The 20366-nt window shown below is 43.1% G+C and overlaps 1 protein-coding gene across 3 annotated transcripts in view; it reads right to left on the bottom strand.

Annotated features, from left to right (window-relative positions):
* Window positions 1-912: 912 nt before the first annotated feature.
* lrguk (leucine rich repeats and guanylate kinase domain containing) overlaps window positions 913-20366 on the bottom strand; it is a 97126-nt gene continuing 77672 nt past the window's right edge. For 2 of the 3 annotated variants that reach the window (XM_062981252.1, XM_062981253.1), the window contains 4 exons: window positions 10689-10820; window positions 8016-8042; window positions 5840-5955; window positions 913-1546 (listed from right to left, as the gene is read on the bottom strand). In XM_062981252.1, coding sequence (XP_062837322.1) covers window positions 1368-1546; window positions 5840-5955; window positions 8016-8042; window positions 10689-10820 — 454 coding nt within the window. In that variant the 3' untranslated portion in view covers window positions 913-1367. The remainder of the gene's footprint in view (window positions 1547-5839; window positions 5956-8015; window positions 8043-10688; window positions 10821-20366) is intronic. The other variant, XM_008110282.3, reaches the window with a different exon arrangement.

Below are 20366 nucleotides of genomic sequence, written 5' to 3'. Positions count from 1 at the left end.
TTGCAATGTGAGCTGGAGATTGCATCATGCTCTGTCTGCTGTCCACTATGCGAGTGTGTAAAGAGTTAACTGTGTATTGTATCAGACAGCAGAGGTGATTATAAATAGCTCCCTGTGTTATCTCTCTTCCCTCTGCTCTCTGAACTCTGTCTGTATATATCATCTTGAGAATTTTCCATTTGTCAGTAAACCTTTTGTAGATAGCCAAACAGGCTTCAGCCTCTTTATTGGTGCCAGTGATTCTTCGTTGATCTTCCGCTGCATGTGTGTTTATCCAAACCCCGTGCTCTGACACACATTTCACAGGAGTATAACAGGGTTAGGAGGACAATAGCTTTATAAACAAGCACCTTGGTGTCCATACAGATGTCCTGATCCTCAAATACTCTGCTTCATTCGGAAGAATGCTGCACTCGCAGAGCTCAGGCGGTGTATTTCAGTGTCAATGTTGACTTTTGGAAGAGGTGGCTGCCAAGATAGCGGAAATGGTCAACACTTTCTAACGTTACACCATTAAGTTGTATTTCTGGCATTGCAGAGGGTCCTTGGGAGAGATGGGGTTCTTCACCGACTTCACACCAAACCCCAGGCCTGAAAATAAAACCCATCTTTGGAGCTGTTATAGGCCTCTCAACACTGGCAGACACGGGAAACCTTTGGTTCTCCAGGTGTTTTGGACTTCAACTCCCACAATTCCTAACAGCCGATAGGAGTTGAAATCCAAAACACCTGGAGGACCAAAGTTTCCCCTTGTCTGATTTACACTGTACTTATCTGGATTATTGACCATTTGTGACCAGGGTCCTTTTCTGAAGGAGAAAGCATCCATGGAGCCCATTTGCCACTTTGAGTGAAGGAAGGACCTCAACTTGTAAGACATACTAAACTGAAATAATCCAAGACTCACATATGTCACATTCAGTTACTTTATAGTAAAATGACAGGTTACTTCATCATCCTGTTCGAAAAATGTTATCTCCCTATCTCTGAATAATGCACTGAGATGATTGTCTTTCTGGTAAAAGAAGGTAGAAATGGTTATAGAAAGTCTGTCAGATGACTAAGGCCAAAGGGAAGTGTCAGCATTCTAGGAGGATTCATTTATCCCAATATGCAAGGAGACAGAAGAACTTAAATGTAATTACATTATATATATATAAATTTAGAAAGACTACTCTCCTGAACCCAAATGGCTTTGGGATCTTTTCATGAAAAAGGTGCAAAAAACTATGGGTGTTGTCCTTGAGATTCTTTCTTTGCCATAAAACCACAGCTGAGGTTTTTGGCAAAGATGAGCAGCATCCAGAAAGAGAGGCGGCCTCGGCTGATCCGTCCTTGAGGCCGGAGAAAGAGAGGGAGGAGAAGGGCTAAGGCCTTTGAGGGATCAACTGCGCTTCAGGTGTAGACACGGGCTTCTTCCTCCCCGAAGGGATGGGAGGAAGCACGGGCTTGGTGTTGGACCCCGGGCGGACAATGACTTGCGGGATGTGCGGAGAAGGAGGCTTGTGTCTGGTCTTCTTCTCTTTGGTCTCAGGATGGTCTAAATCTGCTCGAAAAAGGGAATGAGAAAAATTAGTGATGAGAAATGACCAAAGATGGTTGTCTAGAAAGAAATGAAAAACAATCAAAATGCCTTGTCGAAGGCTTTCATGGCCGGAATCACTGGGTTGCTGTGAGTCTTTCGGGCTGACTGGCCATGTTCCAGTAGCATTCTCTCCTAAGGGTTGTTGTATGTCTTTCAGGCTGTGTGGCCATGTTCCAGAAGCATTCTCTCCTGACATTTCACCCACATCTATGGCAGGCATCCTCAGAGGCTGTGTGGCATGGATTAGTTTATCCAGGCAAGAAAAGGAATATATATATACTAGCTGTGCCTGGCCACGCGTTGCTGTGCCGAAGTATGGTGGAAGGGCCTTGAGTCTACACTGCCATATAATCCAGTGCAAATTAGATAATCTGAGGAAGAGGCCTAAGTGAGGCCTAAATCTGCCTGTCCCCTAACTGAACCCTGGCTCTCCCTTGGCTGAGTTGGTTGCTAGGAGACCAAGTGGGCAGAGATTAGCTCTCTAAACTGGCAGCAATTGGATAAAAACAATTATTGCTCTCCTTCTAATTAGGACTTTATTTTTCTTTTCTTTTTGTTGTATCAACCTAGAGGCGTGGATGATGGGTTGTGTTGTCAAATTTTGAGGTTGGGGGGCCAGTAGTTTTGTTGTTTTGTGGGTCGCCGTGATGCCATCACTCATTTATATATATAGATATCTGTGGAGAGTCCAGGGTATGGCAAGAGTCCTTTGTCACTGGGAAGCCAGCATTAATGTTTCAGTTAATCACCCTAATTAGCATTGGAAAGGTTTGTCTCTTGCCTGGGGGGCATCCTTTGTTCAGTCATTAGCGTCCTTGGGTCTCCTCTGCCCTCAGAGTGTTGCTTCCCATCTACTGTTTTGATTTTAGAGTTTTTTTAATACTGGTAGCCATATTTTGTTCATTTTCATGGTTTCTTCCTTTCTGTTGAAGTTGTCCACATGCTTGTGGATTTCAATGGCTTCTCTGTGTAGTCTGACATGATAGTTGTTAGAATGGTCCAGCATTTTTGTGTTCTCAAATAGTATTCTGTGTCCAGGCTGGTTCATCAAATGCTCTGCTATGGCTGATTTCTCTGGTTGAATTAGTCTGCAGTGCCTTTCATGTTCTTTGACTCTTGTTTGGGCAATGCTGCGTTTGGTGGTCCCTATGTAGACTTGTCCACAGCTGCATGGGATCCGGTAGACTCCTGCAGAGGAGAGAGGATCCCTCTTGTCCTTCGCTGACCGTAGCATTTGTTGGATTTTCTTTGTGGGTCTGTAGATAGTTTGTAGGTTGTGCTTCTTCATCAGCTTCCCTATGCGGTCAGTGGTTCCCTTGATGTATGGTAAGGACACCTTTCCTCTGGGTGGATCTTTGTCTTGACTCTCCTGGCTTGTTCTTGGCCTTGCAGCTCTTCTGATGTCTGTGGTGGAGTCTCCATTGGCCTGGAGAGCCCAGTTTAGGTGGTTGAGTTCACCTTGGAGGAGGTGAGGTTCACAGATTCTTTGTGCACGGTTTGTCACACCCTGGACTCTCCACAGATATATATTTTTTTCCTTTCCTTGCCTAGTTTATCCATGCCACACAGCCTCTGAGGATGCCTGCCATAGATGTGGGCGAAACGTCAGGAGAGAATACTTCTGGAACATGGCCACACGGCCCGAAAGACATACAACAACCCTGTGATCCCGGCCATGAAAGCCTTCGACAACACATTCTCTCCTAACATTTTGCCTGCATCTGTGGCTAATGGCATCTTCAGAGATCTGTTGGAAGTGAGGCAAGTGGAGTCCACAGATATATAAATATATACCATGTTTCCCCGAAAATAAGACAGTGTCTTATATTAATTTTTGCTCCCAAAGATGCGCTAGGTCTTATTTTCAGGGGTTGTCTTATTTTTCCGTGAAGAGAAATTCACATTTATTGTTGAACAAAAAAATGAACATTTATTATATACTGTACAGTAGTTGTCATCACAAATCAGCATAACCAAACTGTGAATCTTATCAAGAATTTCTTGTTATTACCATTATTTCCATGTACAACACTCTATGGTGTGTACATTTACCGATCCCGTATACTCAGGTGTTCTGTTTGGTGGATATGCTTCCAAACAAAAACTTTCCTAGGTCTTATTTTCAGGGGAGGCCCTATATTTAGCAATTCAGCAAAACCTCTACTAGGTCTTATTTTCTGGGGCTGTCTTATTTTTGGGAAACAGGGTACACACTCTACTTGCTTCACTTCCAACAGACCTCTAAAGATGCCAGCCACAGATGCAGGCGAAATGTCAGGAGAGAATACTACTGGAACATGGCTAAACAGCACCAAAACCTCACAGCAACCCAATCAAGATGCCATCAAGAGAACACCCAACATGCAGCATTTCTTCAGAAATCAAGATATATATGGTTGGCATTGGAAGGGCTCTCGCTGTACCCCAAGTAGCACTCTGTTTACTCTCGGTTTAAGAAGAGTAACGAAAAGTTATAAAGATGATGACAGATCTGAAAACCAAGCCCTCGAGTGAGCTTTAATGGGAGTTGGGTATCCTGAATGTAAATGACAGAAAACAAGATTGCCTGGTGATACAATACGTATCTAAATACAGTAGAGTCTCACTTATCCAACATAAATGGGCCGGCAGAACACTGGATAAGCAAAAATGTTGGATAATAAGGAGGGATTAAGGAAAAGCCTATTAAACATCAAATTATATTATGATTTTACAAATTAAGCACCAAAACATCATGCTTTACAACAAATGGATAGAAAAAGCAGTTCAGTGCACGATAACGTTATGTAATAATTACTGTATTTATGAATTTAGCACCAAAATTTCACAATTTATTGAAAAATTGACTACAAAAACATTGACTACTAAAAGGCAAACTGTGTTGGATATTACAGAACCTTGGATAAGCAGAGCTTGAATAAGCAAGACTCTACTGCAGGGGTCCCCAAACTTTTTAAACAGGGGGGCCAGTTCACGATCCTTCGGACCGTTGGAGGGCCGGACTATAGTTGGCCACCGAGCAATAATAAATAAATAAATAAATAAATAATAACAATAACAATACAAAAGAGGGTTGGAAGACACCCTTTGGGCCATTGAGTCCAATCCCCTTCTGCTTTGTGCACCAAAAGCACAAGCAAAGCATCCCTGATAGATGGCCACTCAGCCTCAATAATAATAATAATAATAATAATAATAATAATAATAATAATAATAATAATAATAATAATTGATGAAAAACAACAGGAAAAACTCAGCCGCTATCAGGACCTCAAGATTGAACTTCAAACACTCTGGCAGAAACCAGTGCAGGTGGTCCCGATGGTGATGGGCACACTGGGTGCTGTGCCAAAAGATCTCAGCCGGCATTTGGAAACAATAGACATTGACAAAATTACGATCTGCCAACTGCAAAAGGCCACCCTGCTGGGATCTGCACGCATCATCCGAAAATACATCACACAGTCCTAGACGCTTGGGAAGTGTTCGACTTGTGATTTTGTGATATGAAATCCAGCATATCTATCTTGTTTGCTGTGTCATACAACATCGTTGTGTCAATAATAATAATAATAATAATAATAATAATAATAATAATAATAATGATAAGGGTTGTAAGAGAAGAAGAGACCCCTTGGGTTACTTAGCCCAACCCCCTTCTGCCCTTGTGCCGTGGGGGCCGGATAAATGGCTTCGATGGGCCGCATCTGGCCCCGGGCCTTAATTTGGGGACCCCTGCTCTACTGTATTTGAAGAATTGCAGTGTAGACGGTGGAGTAAGCTTCCTTTTTCTGGGGCCAAATCTATTCTTTGTAACTCAGATCTCTTCCTTACGTGTGTCTTTATAGATGCACGTTAACAAATGCAAATTTTGTGCACATCTTGAGTCTGAAGGGCCTTGGTCCTCAATTTTTTGTGAGTCTAGTGATGCCAATGAGTTCCTTTGGGACAGGAAATCACATGTGCTTCCTGGGGGAGCTGTCTGGGGCCTTTAGAGCATAAAGGGGTCCCAGGAGGAATGAAAAGAAGGGTGCCTTCCATCCATTAGTGCATCCTTGTTCTCTTTCCCACAACTGTATCTGGCTGTTATTCCATGGTCTGAATTGTCTCTTTTTCTTCTCCAAAACACCTGGTTTAACAGCTGCTGTGGGAAAGATGTGAAACTCTGCAGCTGGTGCTCTGCTTTTGTGTAGGACCCTGGTGTGTGTGGTATTTCTTTCGCAACCAGCCTAGCATCCAAATCCTTGATCCCACCTGTTCTGTCCTTCTGCTCAGCAGTAGTCTCATCAGTCGACAAACGAGCGTAACCTGCTGGTGACCGGGAAGATGATCCTCTGGATGAAAATGTTTTCGCTGAGGACATTTTGGAACTGAGAAAAGAAAGGGTCATTTGAGAAATCAAAGAAAGTCAAACCCAGGTGTCAAACCCTTGCAAGTTCATTAGAGACAAACAAAACAAAAATGGCCAGCTTTGGTGTCCACGAGTAAAAACAAAATCCATAGTTGAGTTGTACCAACTAAAATGCAGCCAAATTATGGCCATGTTCCTGAAATACTATTGAGTAAACACAGATGTCTATTCTAAACAATGTAATGAACTGTATAACACAATAGTGGTTCAACACGTAAGTATCTAACTCAGTATTATAAATCAAACAAAATGATATAAATCTCTGCAGTCCTAAAAGGATTGGCTTGGCTTAAAGGCAAACCGATTCAGAGTCTCTGCAGTTCTGGAAGGATTCCTCAGGACTCCACAGGTTTTGGATCAATAGTCAAGCCAAGTAGACAGAGTCAAAGTTGATGTAGCTTTGGTATTCTTAATTCTTAACAGAAATAAAAAAATTGGACCTCACCTGCTTCCTGTAATCAGGCATTTAAATCACTAGGGGACCATGAATGGCTGCTCGCACCACAAAATCCACAGCAGCATATTGATACTGCAAACATGTGAGTAGATATGTTTACTACTATATCTGGAAAAAGGTAATTCCTTGTTTGTAACTTAGCATTCCGCATACCTTGGGGTGCTTTGACATGTCTATTTGCACAAGGTCTATATAATTGATGATTTATATGTTATAAAGAGCACAACATTAGATAAGTTTCCTTTTATTTTTATTTCTATTAAGAATTAAGAATACCTGATGCAGAGCCATCAACAAAGAAATAATTTGCCGCTTACCAGAAGAAGGGTTACCGAAACTGGGATAAAACCCGGGAACCAGTTGTAAACGGCATGTAAACTGCATGTAAACAGCGTGAACTGATATATTACCATCTACTCAGGAGCTACATCAACTTTGACTCTGTCTACTTGGCTTGACTATTGATCCAAAACCTGTGGAGTCCTGAGGAATCCTTCCAGAACTGCAGAGACTCTGAATCGGTTTGCCTTTAAGCCAATCCAATCCTTTTAGGACTGCAGAGATTTATATCATTTTGTTTGATTTATAATACTGAGTTAGATACTTTTGAGTTATATACCTTAGGACTGAGTATTGTTTCTGTGAATGTTATATGTATATGATGCTCCAATATACATATTGTGTACTACTTACGTGTTGAACCACTATTGTGTTATACAGTTCATTACATGTTCCTGAAATGTCTGCACTCCCAAGCAGCCATATCTCATGATCTGAAATCTGTGATCCATGCTCTCTTACAGCAGGCATCAAGAATGTATGGCTTTCCATAAGGAGAAGGGATGCTACTCTTATCATCTTCCTACCATTGCAGTGTTGACTTTGGACACAAAGAACTATCATCAATGATATTTTGAGGGCCAGGTATTGCCCACTGTTGCCTTTAGCACATATTAAAAATGCTAGACAGACAGCCTGGCTGGCTGCATTGGCTGCATCTGTAGTCAGACCAGTGCTCAGTCTCCCAGGAGCAGAACTACTACCAGACTTAGTAAGCTGAATGAATGTGGGCCAAGGGCAAGGATAGCTCATCATCCATCTGCCTCCACGCCAGGCCAAAGGTTTGGGCGCCTCTTCCTTTTACAGATTCCCCTTCTTTGCAATCCCACCACCTAATGAGATGCTGTGGGATCAAAAGGGCCAAGGCATTGCATCCTTAAGCAAACGCTGACCAAAGGCATGCCGTTATTATCTACCTTGGCCCTTCTGTGGCATTGCTACCTTTTGGTGCAGCAAAGTGGAGGAAAGTCTCGGGGATCTCACCTTTGTCTGGTGGATCTTCACCTTGCCATCATTATATTTATTTACTTACTTACTTACTTATTATACTTTTACCCCGCCCTTCTCACCCTGGGGGGGACTCAACATGGCAATAATTCAATGCCATTTAAAACAATTACAAAGAATTGCAGAAATCACTTGCTTATAAGCTGTAAGCAAGTTAATCAGCCAGGGTAGGAACAGAAAAGGCTCACAAAACAATACCAGGATATTGCACTTACCAGGACATTCTGTTAATTTTACCCGTCCTTTGATGCCAAGTGATGGAAGCATGAGATTTAAAATAAAAAGGTGTTATGTTTAAGAAGGATCCCCGGTGGCTCAGTGTGTTAAAGCACTGAGCTGCTGAACTTGCAGACCGAAAGATCCCAGGTTCAAATCCCGGGAGCGGAGTGAGCGCCCGCTGTTAGCTCCAGCTCCTGCCAACTTAGCAGTTTGGTAGCATGCCAATGTGAGTAGATCAATAGGTACCGCTCCGGCGGGAAGGTAACGGCGCTCCATGCAGTCATGCCAGTGGCCACATGACCTTGGAGGTGTCTATGGACAACACCGGCTTTTCGGCTTAGAAATAGAGATGAGCACCAACCCCCAGAGTCAGACATGACCGGACTTAACGTCAGGGGAAAACCTTTACCTTTTTAACCTTATGTTTAAGAAATGAATGCAAGGGAGAACGGGGCCATGGCTGCAATCCTCCTTAGCCCCACGGATCAGAGGCCCGAGGGCTAGTGGTTCTTAATTCTTCTCACACTATCTAGCTTGGGAGGTCTACATGACAGTATAAATGAACCAGCCACTAGAAAACAGCTTTATTCATATGTTCCTTTGTTAACCTTAGAGGGGGATTCTTCATCCACTGAGATGTTAATTAATCTGTTCCCCTCACACATCGCCGTGGCCAGGCTGGAAGCGGAATTGAGAATTGTTCAGCCCCACAGCCTTGCCTTAGAAGAACTTACAGAAAACAGGCTGCTAAAGTGGATGGACCACTATTTTTCTCTAGCTGCAGGTGGGCAACTTATTGTCTGGATAAGACTGGACCTTCACCATTGGCTGTGATGATGGAATGGAAGCCCACCAACATCCGAAGAGGAACAGGACTCCACTTATATCAGGCATGGGCAAATTTTAGCCTTCCAGGTGTTTTGGACTTCAACTCCCACAATTCCTAACACAATTCCCAGAATTGCGGGATTTGGTGTCCAAAATACCCGGAGGGCCAGAGTTTGCCCATGGCTGCTCTACAAGGCTGAAGGTGCTTCATTTCTTCTAAGTTGGAAAACACACACAGAAACTAGACAGTTTGGTTTCTTGCAAGCTCGCTTCACAATTGATTTCCCAGAAGTACATCAGGAACATTATATGCAAGCATTGGCAGTGCTAATGTGACAAAGCGGTAAGAGGAAAGTACAATTCAGCAGCCCACAACGGAACGCAGAAGCCTCGGAGCGTTTTTGCCTCCTCCTGCTCGACACAAGCCTTGCCTCCTTCAGCAGCCTTGGCAGCGGAGAGATAATCCCAGAGCAGCTTATTAACCTAACTTCCCGACGCATTTTGGCTTCTTCCAGCAGTGCAGGTAAGGGAGGCGCAAACCCATCCACAGCTGGCTGCGAGATCTTGGCAGATGGCTAATTAAGACCATGTAAACAGGAGAAAACAAGCAGCTCGGGTTGGGAGGGATGTGCGGGAAGAGGGGAGGATCACATGTCCCCTCGCTGCCTTAAAGTTATTATTTGCAAGAAAATGGGGCAAAAAAAAAATCCCAAAATCAGAGATAGTTCAATTGAGAAGTTTAGTCTGTTTAACTCCCTAAACTCTGCTTTGGTTCAGTCCTGGTGTGGAATACAGTGTCCCATTCTGGGCACCTCAATTCAAGAAAGGTATTGACAAGCTGGAACGTGTCCAGAAAAGGGTGAACAAGATGGTCAAAGGGATGGATACCATGAATCTCAATGAGAAAAAGCCAACGGGATTCTGGCCGGCATAAATAGGAGTATAGCATCTAGATCTAGGGAAGTCATGCTCCCTTTTCTTCTGCCTTGGTCAGGCCACACCTGGAATCACACTGTGTCCAATTCTGGGCACCACAGTTGAAGGGAGATGTTGACAAGCTGGAAAGCGTTCAGAGGAGGGCGACTAAAATGACCAAGGGTCTGGAGAACAAGCCCTATGAGGAGCGGCTTAAAGAGCTGGGCATGTTTAGCCTGCAGAAGAAAAGGCTGAGAGGAGACATGAGAGCCATGTACAAATACGTGAAGGGAAGTCATAGGGAGGAGGGAGAAAGCTTTTTTTCCTGCTGTCCTGGAGACTACGACGCAGAGCAATGGCTTCAAACTACAGGAAAGGAGATTCCATCTGAACATCAGGAAGAACTTCCTCACAGTGAGAAGGGCTGTTCAGCAGTGGAACTCTCTCCTGTGGTGGAGGCTCCTTCTTTGGAGGCTTTTAAGCAGAGGCTGGATGGCCATCTGTCGGGGGTGCTTTGAATGCGATTTCCTGCTTCTTGGCAGAATGGAGTTGGACTGGATGGCCCATGAGGTCTCTTCCAACTCTACTATTCTATGATTCTAGAGAGCGATGTTTACATTGGAGAAGAGATGGCTGAGAGAGACAGCCATGTTTAAATATTGAGAAGGATGTCACATTGAAAAAGGGGCAAGTTCCAATCAGTCATGCCAGCCACATGACCTTGCAGGTATCTACAGACCACACCGGTTCTACAGTTTAGAAATGGAGATGAGCACCAACCCCCAGAGTCAGACATGACTGGACTTAACGTCAGGGGAAACCTTTACCTTTACCTTGCTTTTGTAAGTAAAGGTTTCCTGCACAGCTCACCCCTAATTCTTAGTCAAAGGAAAGAGTGGAAGAAAAGTTCTGTTGTCTTGACTCACCTCTGGTCTGGGCTTGTGGATAGGATGCCATGGCTGGTGCTGATGGAGCTTTTGGATGATCCCATGGAGCTGAAAGAGGGGGGTGGCTCCAGAAAGCGTGCATGTGTGGTCCCAGTTGTGCTGGAGAGATCCCTGCAAGGAGATGTAAAGACTGTGTGAAGATCATTTCCATGTGCAGGTACCACAGCAAAAGAGGACATCTGGCACTGGTTGCCATGCCAAATCCCCTCAGTGCACCATCACTACCTGCGTGTGGAGATGCACTATGCCAACACGATGCAACTCCAAACTGGAATAGCAAGTCAATAACTGTCCACTGTGAATTAAGCCTTAATATACAATTCTCAACTGCAGAAAGCATCGTACAAGGCATGGATGAAAATACTATTGGCCAAACTCTATTTCTGCTGCTGTCCGCTGTATAAATTTGTTCACAATGGAAACTTCTTAGCATTGTACATATAATGTGATTTATGCATTAGATTTGGGCTCGGGCTGTGGCGCAGGCTGGAGAGCAGCTGCAATGAATCACTGCAATGAATCACTCTGACCAGGAGGTCATGAGTTCGAGGCCCGCTCGGAGCCTATGTTTGTTTGTCTTTGTTTTATGTTAAAAGGCATTGAATGTTTGCCTATATGTCTAATGTGATCTGCCCTGAGTCCCCTTCGGGGTGAGAAGGGTGGAATATAAATGCTGTAAATAAATAAATAAATAAATAGATGACCGCCAAAACTAAGTTGCTGTCAAAGGGCACCCACTTGCTCTTGCTATCAACTGAGCTTTCAAATCTCCATCCATGATGTTTCTTCTCTCTGTGTTGGAGGAATCTCCCTTACTTCCACCAGTCCTCAGCTTCTCTTTGAAAGTGGCCCTTGCTCCCTGCACCTGGCAGCAGCCCTTTGTGTAGCACTATTTCTTTCTCTTCCTTGAAGTTGAAATCCAAAACACCTGGAGGACCAAAGTTTGCCCATGCCTGGTGTAGACACATCCTATGACTCTGGAGACCAGGGCTTGACTCCCCAATCAGCCATGGTAACCTGTAGACCAGGCATGGGCAAACTTTGACCCTCCAGGTGTTTTGGACTTCAACTCCCACAATCCCTAACAGCTTGCCCATGCCTGGTGTAGACACATCCTATGACTCTGGAGACCAGGGTTTGACAGCCATGGAAACCTGCTGGGTGACCTTAGGCAAGTCATATTTTCTTGGCAACTGAGCAGAGCAATGGCAAATCCCCTCTAAGCAAGCCTGGCCATGAAAACCCCATGATAAATAGGGGTCTAAATAAATAGCCTGAGGTCTGTCCTTCAATCCATCCTAACGACCAATCTTTTCCAAGAAGTTGGTGATTTGAACATTGGACTATGGGTGCAGCTACACTGTGGAAATAAAGTAGTTTGACACCACTTGAAGAGATACAGCTCCATGTGATGGAATCTTGGAAACTGTAGTTTGCTGAGCCACCAGCACTCTTTGGCCAGACAGGCTAGAGACCTTGTAAAACTATATCCTCAACGATTCCATAGTACTGAGCCATGGTAGTTAAAGCAATGTCAAATTGCATAAATTCTACAATATAGACCAGACATGGGCAAGCTTCGGTCCTCCAGGTGTTTTGGACTTCAACTCCCACAATTCCTAACAGCCGGTAGGCTGTTAGGAATTGTGGGAGTTGAAGTCCAAAACACCTGGAGGACCGAAGCTTGCCCATGTCTGGTGTAGACGCATCCTATGACTCTGGAGACCAGGGTTTGACTTCCAAATCAGCCATGGAAACCTGCTGGGTGGCCTTAGGCAAGTCATATTTTCTTGGCAACTGAACAGAGCAATGGCAAATCCCCTTTAAACAAGCCTGGCCATGATAAATAGGGGTCCAAATAAATAGCCCGAGGTCTGCCATAAATCGGAGTTGACTTGAAAGCACAAGATAACAAAAACAACAATTTGACTTCAGCGCTTAGTTCTCCTCTCTGACTAAAAAGGATTTGAACAACTGCTTCTGTACATATTAATCTCCTATTACACCTTTTGCTCCCATCCTTGTTTCCCACACATTTGTGGGCAGGGACCTGAATCTTTTGCTTCGGGCTTCTTGAAAAGTGGCAACTATTTCGAGAGCACTGCATAGCAACAGCAACAACACACTTGACCTGTGGCCTGAATCCCATTGTGAGAACCAACTCAAGCAAACCCATTCAATCAGTGGGATTTACTGATGTATTGACAACTGATTTACAGTGTTTGACAACTGATTCAACAGATGTATTCTAGTAGAAGTAATGCCTACGACTTTAGGATAATTTGATGCAGCCCTGTTTAGTTTTCTTATTAAGTGTTGATAAGAAGCCACAAGGCATTTCCTAGGAAGCCAATGTTACCCCATGTGTGGCGCGGGAAGATGCTGTTCAAACATGGAGATTGCAGAAAGCAATGAAAACCCATCTGTTCTGATGGAGAAGTCCCAGCGTGAGGGACGTGGCCAGCTTCTGGCAAGGCGGCTTTGCTCCCAGGAGCCGTGGTTTCCGATTGGCAGCCAGCAAGATGCTCTTCTCAAAGGCCAAGTCATGACTGAAAGCAAATCGACGTCCTTCTGGTTTTCAATCAGATGGTTCAGACAAACATATGTTTTGCACGGCTGGCTGAAGAAAACATTCTGGCCTCTCCCCTCTGAGCAATACATTTCCATTCATCCTGCCTGGCCTTGTTCGCTCCGTGCCCCCTGCGTCTCCCAGACAGAGAAACAGGGCTGGATATAATTTGTCAGCACTCAAGCCCCAGAATCATGCACTGCATAAATTCACATATAGCAACTTTGTGTGTATCCATAGCCTCCAACTGTCCTGATCTGGTAGGCACAGTCCCATTTAATCCTCTGCTGTCCTGTATTTTCACCTGGTTTTTATTATTTATTTATTTATTTATTTACAGTATTTATATTCCACACTTCTCACCCCGAAGGGGACTCAGGGCGGATCACATTATATACATATAGGACAAACATTCAATGCCCATAAACACATAGAACCGAGTCAGAGACAGACAGACGCAGAGGCAGTTTAACCTTTTCCTGAGGGGATGTTCGATTCTGGCCACAGGGGGGAGCAGTTGCTTCATCATCCTTCCTCATTCCAACATTGTAAATTAGTTAAACTTGCCTCCCCACTTTTTTAAATGGTACCTTATTTCCTACTTGATAGATGCAACTATCCTTCGAGTTGCTAGGTCAGCAACAAGCAGGGGCTATTTTTTATTTTGAATTGACGGGTGCTCACCCCGCCACGGGCTGGCCTCGAACTCATGACCTCATGGTCAGAGTGATTTATTGCAGCAGGCTGCTCACCAGCCTGTGCCAAAGCCCAGCCCCTAGCAACTCTAGCATTGTCAAACATGCAAATACGTCTTTTAGACATATTGTCTTTTAGAATATTCAGGCATATAATGTAAATTCAAGAAAATTTTACAAATCTATGATTATGTAAACAAGGTCGCATTATATTAGGTTTTCTTATAAATATTCCTAAGATTACATATATGTGTGGATTTCTGTTTTAAATGCCTCAGTTTCTCCATCCTCCTCCCACTTTCCCTCTTTGGTTCCCAACTTACTTCAAAATTAAAAGAAATAATTTTCCCTTAACTGAGCAGAGGGAAAGGAGAGGAGGGAGAACCTTAACCTTTCTCAAAGGATTCAAGACAAAGCAACAAGCTTTTCCAAGCTCTTATTTTCTTCCTCGTTTATAACTTTTACCGGCTTGGCCCCACTTTGATTTTGCCTGAAATGAATGTGTCCTGGTTTTCATTTGTAAAATGTTGGAAAGTACATGCTACAGTAGAGTCTCACTTATCCAACATAAACAGGCCGGCAGAACATTGGATAAGTGAATATGTTGGTTAATAAGGAGGGATTAAGGAAAAGCCTATTAAACATCAAATTAGGTTATGCTTTTACAAATTAAGCACCAAACATCATGTTATACCACAAATTTGACAGAAAAAGTAGTTCAATACACAGTAATGCTATGTAGAAATTACTGTATTTACGAACTTGGTACCAAAATATCATGATGTACTAAAAACATTGACTACAAAAAAGCGTTGGATAATCCAGAACATTGGATAAGCGAGTGTTGGATAAGTGAGACTCTACTGTATCTACTTCCTATCTTTCTAGGTAAAGCTCAACATGATCAAGAGTCAGAAACCTCAGAAGGACTTTGGAAGTTGGTCTAGTTCAGTGGTTCTCAACTTGTGGGTCCCCAGATATTTTGGCCTTCAACTCCCAGAAATCCTAGTATAGGTTGAAGAACCACTGGTCTAGTTCTTAATGGTTCTCATGGAAGTCCATGGTTCGATGCAAAGAAGCTGCAATTCTAGATACAATCACTGCTTCTCGAAACAGCTTCTCAAGCCAGAGAACGGAATCACAAAAATCGTGGACCCATATCTGAGGATTGCATTATCCTGGTGGTCTTTTCAAACTTTAAAAAAATTTTTTTATTGGATTTTATATTCATAATCATAACAGTACTACTCCCCTTCCTCTAACATTTGTCTTCCAAATCATCCTATATTTTTCCCTCTCTCCCTTACCCTCCCTCCTCAACCACAGTATATTTCTACTAATCTTACAGGTCCAGCCACAGGTAAAGTCTTTTCAAACTATATGATTTTATGTGCGTATTATAAAATCCCAGTGCTGTAAGGCATACTGGGAACTGGCAATCAAATGCCATGCTTAATGCAGGATGCACAACACAAGTTGCAACTACAGTATCCCTAACAGATAGTTGTCTACCCTCTATGGAAGGACCTCTGGCAAAGGTCTCCAACCAAAAGAAGGCCCTCACCTCCTGAGGCAGTCTCTTTCCCAACTTGAATGGTTTTTAGCACTACACCGTTTCTCTTAATGCTTAACTGAAATCAGCTTCCCCATCATTTCATTCCAGTATTTCTGTATCTCAGTGGTTCTCAACCTGTAGGTCCCTAGGTGTTTTGGCTTACAACTCCCAGAAATCCCAGCCAGTTTACCAACTGTTAGGATTTCTGGGAGTTGAAGGCCAAAACATCTGGGGACCCACAGGTTGAGAACCACTGCTGTATCTGGAGCAAGAGATGACAGGTCTTCTCATCTTCATAATGGTTCCTCAGATGTTGTCAAGTTCTTTCTTCATACTCACTGTCATCTTCTCTTCGCTTCCAACTTATCCTTACAGCACTTGGTTTCCAGGCTCCACAACAGTCTTGTTGTCCTTCTGTACATATATTCCGATTTCTCAATGCCTTTCTTAACATCTGGTTTCCAGAACAGGACACATTAGTCCAGATGTTGCCCAACCAACTATTATTTCTCATGATCTGCACATTAAGCTTTTACTATCATTTAAGTGTGGCTTTTTAGTAGCTGAATCATGTCTTGGCTCACATTCAACCTGTGATATGGTGAGGACATTTAGGTCCTCTACACATGCGCCACTGCCAAGTCTGGTTTCCCCCACTGTATTCTATGCACATACTTCTTGTTTTCATCTCATTTTTGTGCCTTTGATTTTTCCCCCTTGCCATGGGATCCTTTCAACTTTCTTTGGGTTTTCTGAAATCAGTTTTGTCTTCCATTTTCACATTTGTTGAGAAAAGTTGGCACATATGTTTCCTGCCACATTCACTTCAATGATTAGCACATCCTTGTTGGTCTGGTCCAAGTCCATGATAGCAGGCCTCATTTCCTGAAAGATGACACTGTCAGCAATGGAAAGCAAGAATGTATTGGAAATTCCAGTCTCAGTACAGTGAGATTTCCATCAAATTGCCCAGATAATTGAAGTCCCCCTGATGTCTATGGCTCTTTGAACAATTTTGTCTTCTATTTCATGGAAACATTGCCGATAATCTTCCAGTTGGAGTGGTCTCGTCTGCACAGCCACAGTCCTCATACAGTAGAGTCTCACTTATCCAACACTAGCTTATCCAATGTTCTGGATTATCCAACGCATTTTTGTAGTCAATGTTTTCAATATATCATGATATTTTGGTGCTAAATTCGTAAATACAGTAATTACTACATAGCACTACTGCGTATTGAACTACTTTTTATGTCAAATTTGTTGTATAACATGATGTTTTGGTGCTTAATTTGTAAAAGCATAACCTAATTTGATGCTTAATAGGCTTTTCCTTAATGCCTCCTTATTATCCAACATATTCGCTTATCCAACATTCTGCTGGCCCGTTTATGTTGGATAAGTGAGATTCTACTGTACTTCCATTTCTCCCTTCTTCTCTTTAACCAGAGGTTTTCAACACAGTTTCCCACATTTAGATTCATGAATTCCCAAATAAATGTATATATTCCATACATGTACTGCTACTTTCCATTCTTTTGGGTCTCTTCCTTTTGAACAAGTTATAATCTTCCAGCCGTGGCAGTGTAATCTTGAATCTTATCCCATCAGGTATCAGTGACAGCTAACAGACATATATTACCTTCTTGTTGTTCAAAGTCCCGATTCATCATCCGCCCATACCTTGGTATGTAGAGATGCTGGAGGGCTTTCAATTGCTGTGATTTACATTTGTGATTCCTTTGAATTTCTCATCAAATTCCCAGAAAGCTGTCCTGTTTTCTACTGTATGTCACGCTCTCTTCTGAGTAATACTTGGCTCTCAACAGAATACAGAGTTTGCCGAAATCGCGCTTGGTCTTGGAAAGCCAGTGAGGTATAAACCCATGTTTGGTTAGGTGTTTTTCATGAAATGGTCCCAAACCCCATATCTCTCCTGATGACAACATCCAGGTGTGCAATAAGCAAGGCACTTCCAATATCATAGAAGGATACTGTTGGAAGGACATCAAAGGCTCTTGTCAGTTGAGGAATCCACAGCAAAATCATCTGAGAGGTGGCCTTGTTTACCTCCAATTATCCTGATTCTGTATAGTTCCAATTAGTCCTCAGTGATCTGACCTTTTTCAGCTACTTTTTAAATGCCCCTGTTTCTGTCTCCTTCTCCCTCTTTGTCCTCATCTTACTTTAATTGCTTCAAACTGGGCTTCAGTAATTTGAACTTAGCAGTTAAGAGAGGAGAGGACGAAATCTACTAAGTAGTGGTCATGAATACAAGACAGGTCCTCCAAATTACATTTCTGGGCATCAGATACCTGGGTGGCTGTGGTGGTGCAATGGATTAAATCCTTGTGCCAGCTAGACTGCTGACCTGAAGGTTGGATTGCTGACCTGAAGGTTTTCAGTTCAAATCCATGAGACGGAGTGAGCTCCTGTCTGTAAGCTCCAGCTTGTGGGACATGAGAGAAGCCTCCCAGCAGAAGGGTAACATATCCCGGCGTCCCCTGGGCAACATCTCTGTAGATGGCCAATTCTCTCACACCAGAAGCAACTTGCATTATGTTTTTAAGTCACTTCTGACACGATTGGGGAGAAGGAGGAACATTCTACCAGTGATGAGAACAAAGCTGAATGATGTTTCCATCAGGCTTTGGTGAGTCAGGCCAGCAGAAGTTACTTAATTAAGTGTAAGTTGTAACAGGAGTCTAGCCAAAGTGTTACTCTTGGAGATACTATCAGCATGGATCTGAAATGTATGGGAGATTTAACTGTTGAAGGCAGGCCTCATATCAGAGGACAAGGACAGTATTTCCAATATCCTCTTGTTGCCAGTGCAAGGCAGCTTTTGTAGAACACCCCATTCAATCATTATCTGTCCATCAAAGCTTCTTATACAAGCAAAACTTCTCACAGGGTGGGAGAAAGACACAAGACTGCTTGTAATGCAACTACATTAAGAATAAGAAGGAGACTGAAGAATTTAAAAACTTCTTCAATAAGACCTAATACACGTTCCAACAAACTTCTAATTGTCTTGAGTTCAGGTTTCCTTTTTAAAAGCATAGCAGCTGAATGCTATACCCCCAAAAGGCAATGTCTGCTGGCATATTCAAAATAATGCTACTGTGTACTTGGATTACATTCATGGCAGGAGGGTGATACAGCTGTATTCTGCACCTGGGAAATGCAGATGTGCCTGAAGCAAAGGTTTTTCCCAGGTAGGAAACAGAAAGAGCACGAAAGAGGAAGCAGGGCTTCATTAGCGCTGAATGTAGGAAGGCTGGCTTTCGGAGAAGATGTGCTCTCTTCTTACAAGCTGGACGCTTTAAAAATGTCTGGCTTCTTTCAGCAAGTCTACCCTCTCCAGTTTTCCTATATCACCACACTGAAAACAACAATGGGATAGTGTTGTTTACTTGTTCAGTTGCTTCCGACTCTTGGTGACATCCTGGACCAGCCCAGGCCAGAGCTGCCTGTTGGCTGTGGCCACCCACAGCTTCTTCAAAGTCAAGCCAGTCACTTCAAAGATGCCATCCATCCATCTCATCCTTGGTCGGCCCTCTTCCTTTTTCCTTCCATTTTCCCCAGCATCATGATCTTTTCCAAGCTTTCCTGTCTTCTCATGATGTGGCCAAAATACTTCAACTTTGCCTCTAATATCCTTCCCTCCAGTGACATTATTTCCTGGAGGATGGACTGGTTGGATCTTCTTGCCAAGGTCCAAGGCACACTCAGGATTTTCCTCCAGCACCAGAGTTCAAAAGCGTCTCTCTTCCTTCGCTCAGGCTTCCATATGGTCCAGCTCTCACATCCATAGGTTATTATGGGGAATACCATTGCTTTCACTATGCAGACCTTAGCTGCCAGTGTGATGTCTCTACTCTTCACTATTTTATCGCGATTGGACATTGCTTTCCTCCCAAGAAGGAAATGTCTTCTGATTTCCTGGCTGCAGTCTGCATCTGCAGTTATCTTTGTGCCTAGAAATATAAAGTCTGTCACTGCCTCCACGTTTTCTCCCTCTATTTGCCAGTTATCAGTCAGTCTGGTTGCCATCATCTTGGCTTTCTTGATGTTTAACTGCAGCCCGGCTTTTGCACTTTCTTCTTTCACCTTGGTGATAAGGCTCCTCAGCTCCTCTTCGCTTTTGGCCATCAGTGTGGTATCATCTGCATATCTAAGGTTGTTAATGTTTCTTCCAGCAATTTTAACTCCAGCCTTGGATTCATCAAACCCAACACATTGCTCCTGGAAGGGGCAATACTTCTCCTCCAGTCCATCTGATAAGTACAAACTACAGTAGAGTCTCACTTATCCAACGTTCGCTTATCCAACATTCTGAATTATCCAATGCAGTCTGCCTTTTAGTAGTCAATATTTTAGTAGTCAATATTTTCAATACATTGTGATGTTTTGGTGCTAAATTCGTAAATACAGTAATTACTACATAGCATTACTGCGAATTGAACTACTTTTTCTGTCAAACATGATGTTTTGGTGCTTAATTTGTAAAATCATAATCTAATTTGATGTTTAATAGGCTTTCCTTAATTCCTCCTTATTATCCAACATATTAGCTTATCCAACATTCTGCCGGCCCATTTATGTTGGATAAGTGAGACTCTACTGTACATTATTACTTTGAACTCTGTTGAAAGCAACTGAACTAAGCAGAGAAGAAAGGAGGAAAGGTGGGGGAAGAGGGAAGAACTGGGACATTTCACAAGCAGCTGAAAAAGTGGGACAGTAAGGGGTTAATCTGGACTGTCCCTGATAAAATGGAATAGTCAGGGGGAATGTATGTACTGGGAAAGCATTTAGTTTCATTATCCATGAAT

Source organism: Anolis carolinensis, chromosome 5 (genome assembly GCF_035594765.1).
Source record: "Anolis carolinensis isolate JA03-04 chromosome 5, rAnoCar3.1.pri, whole genome shotgun sequence".
Lineage (NCBI taxonomy): Eukaryota > Metazoa > Chordata > Lepidosauria > Squamata > Dactyloidae > Anolis > Anolis carolinensis.
The sequence above is the reverse complement of the archived record's forward strand: the minus strand, read 5'-3'. Positions and strand labels throughout refer to the sequence as shown.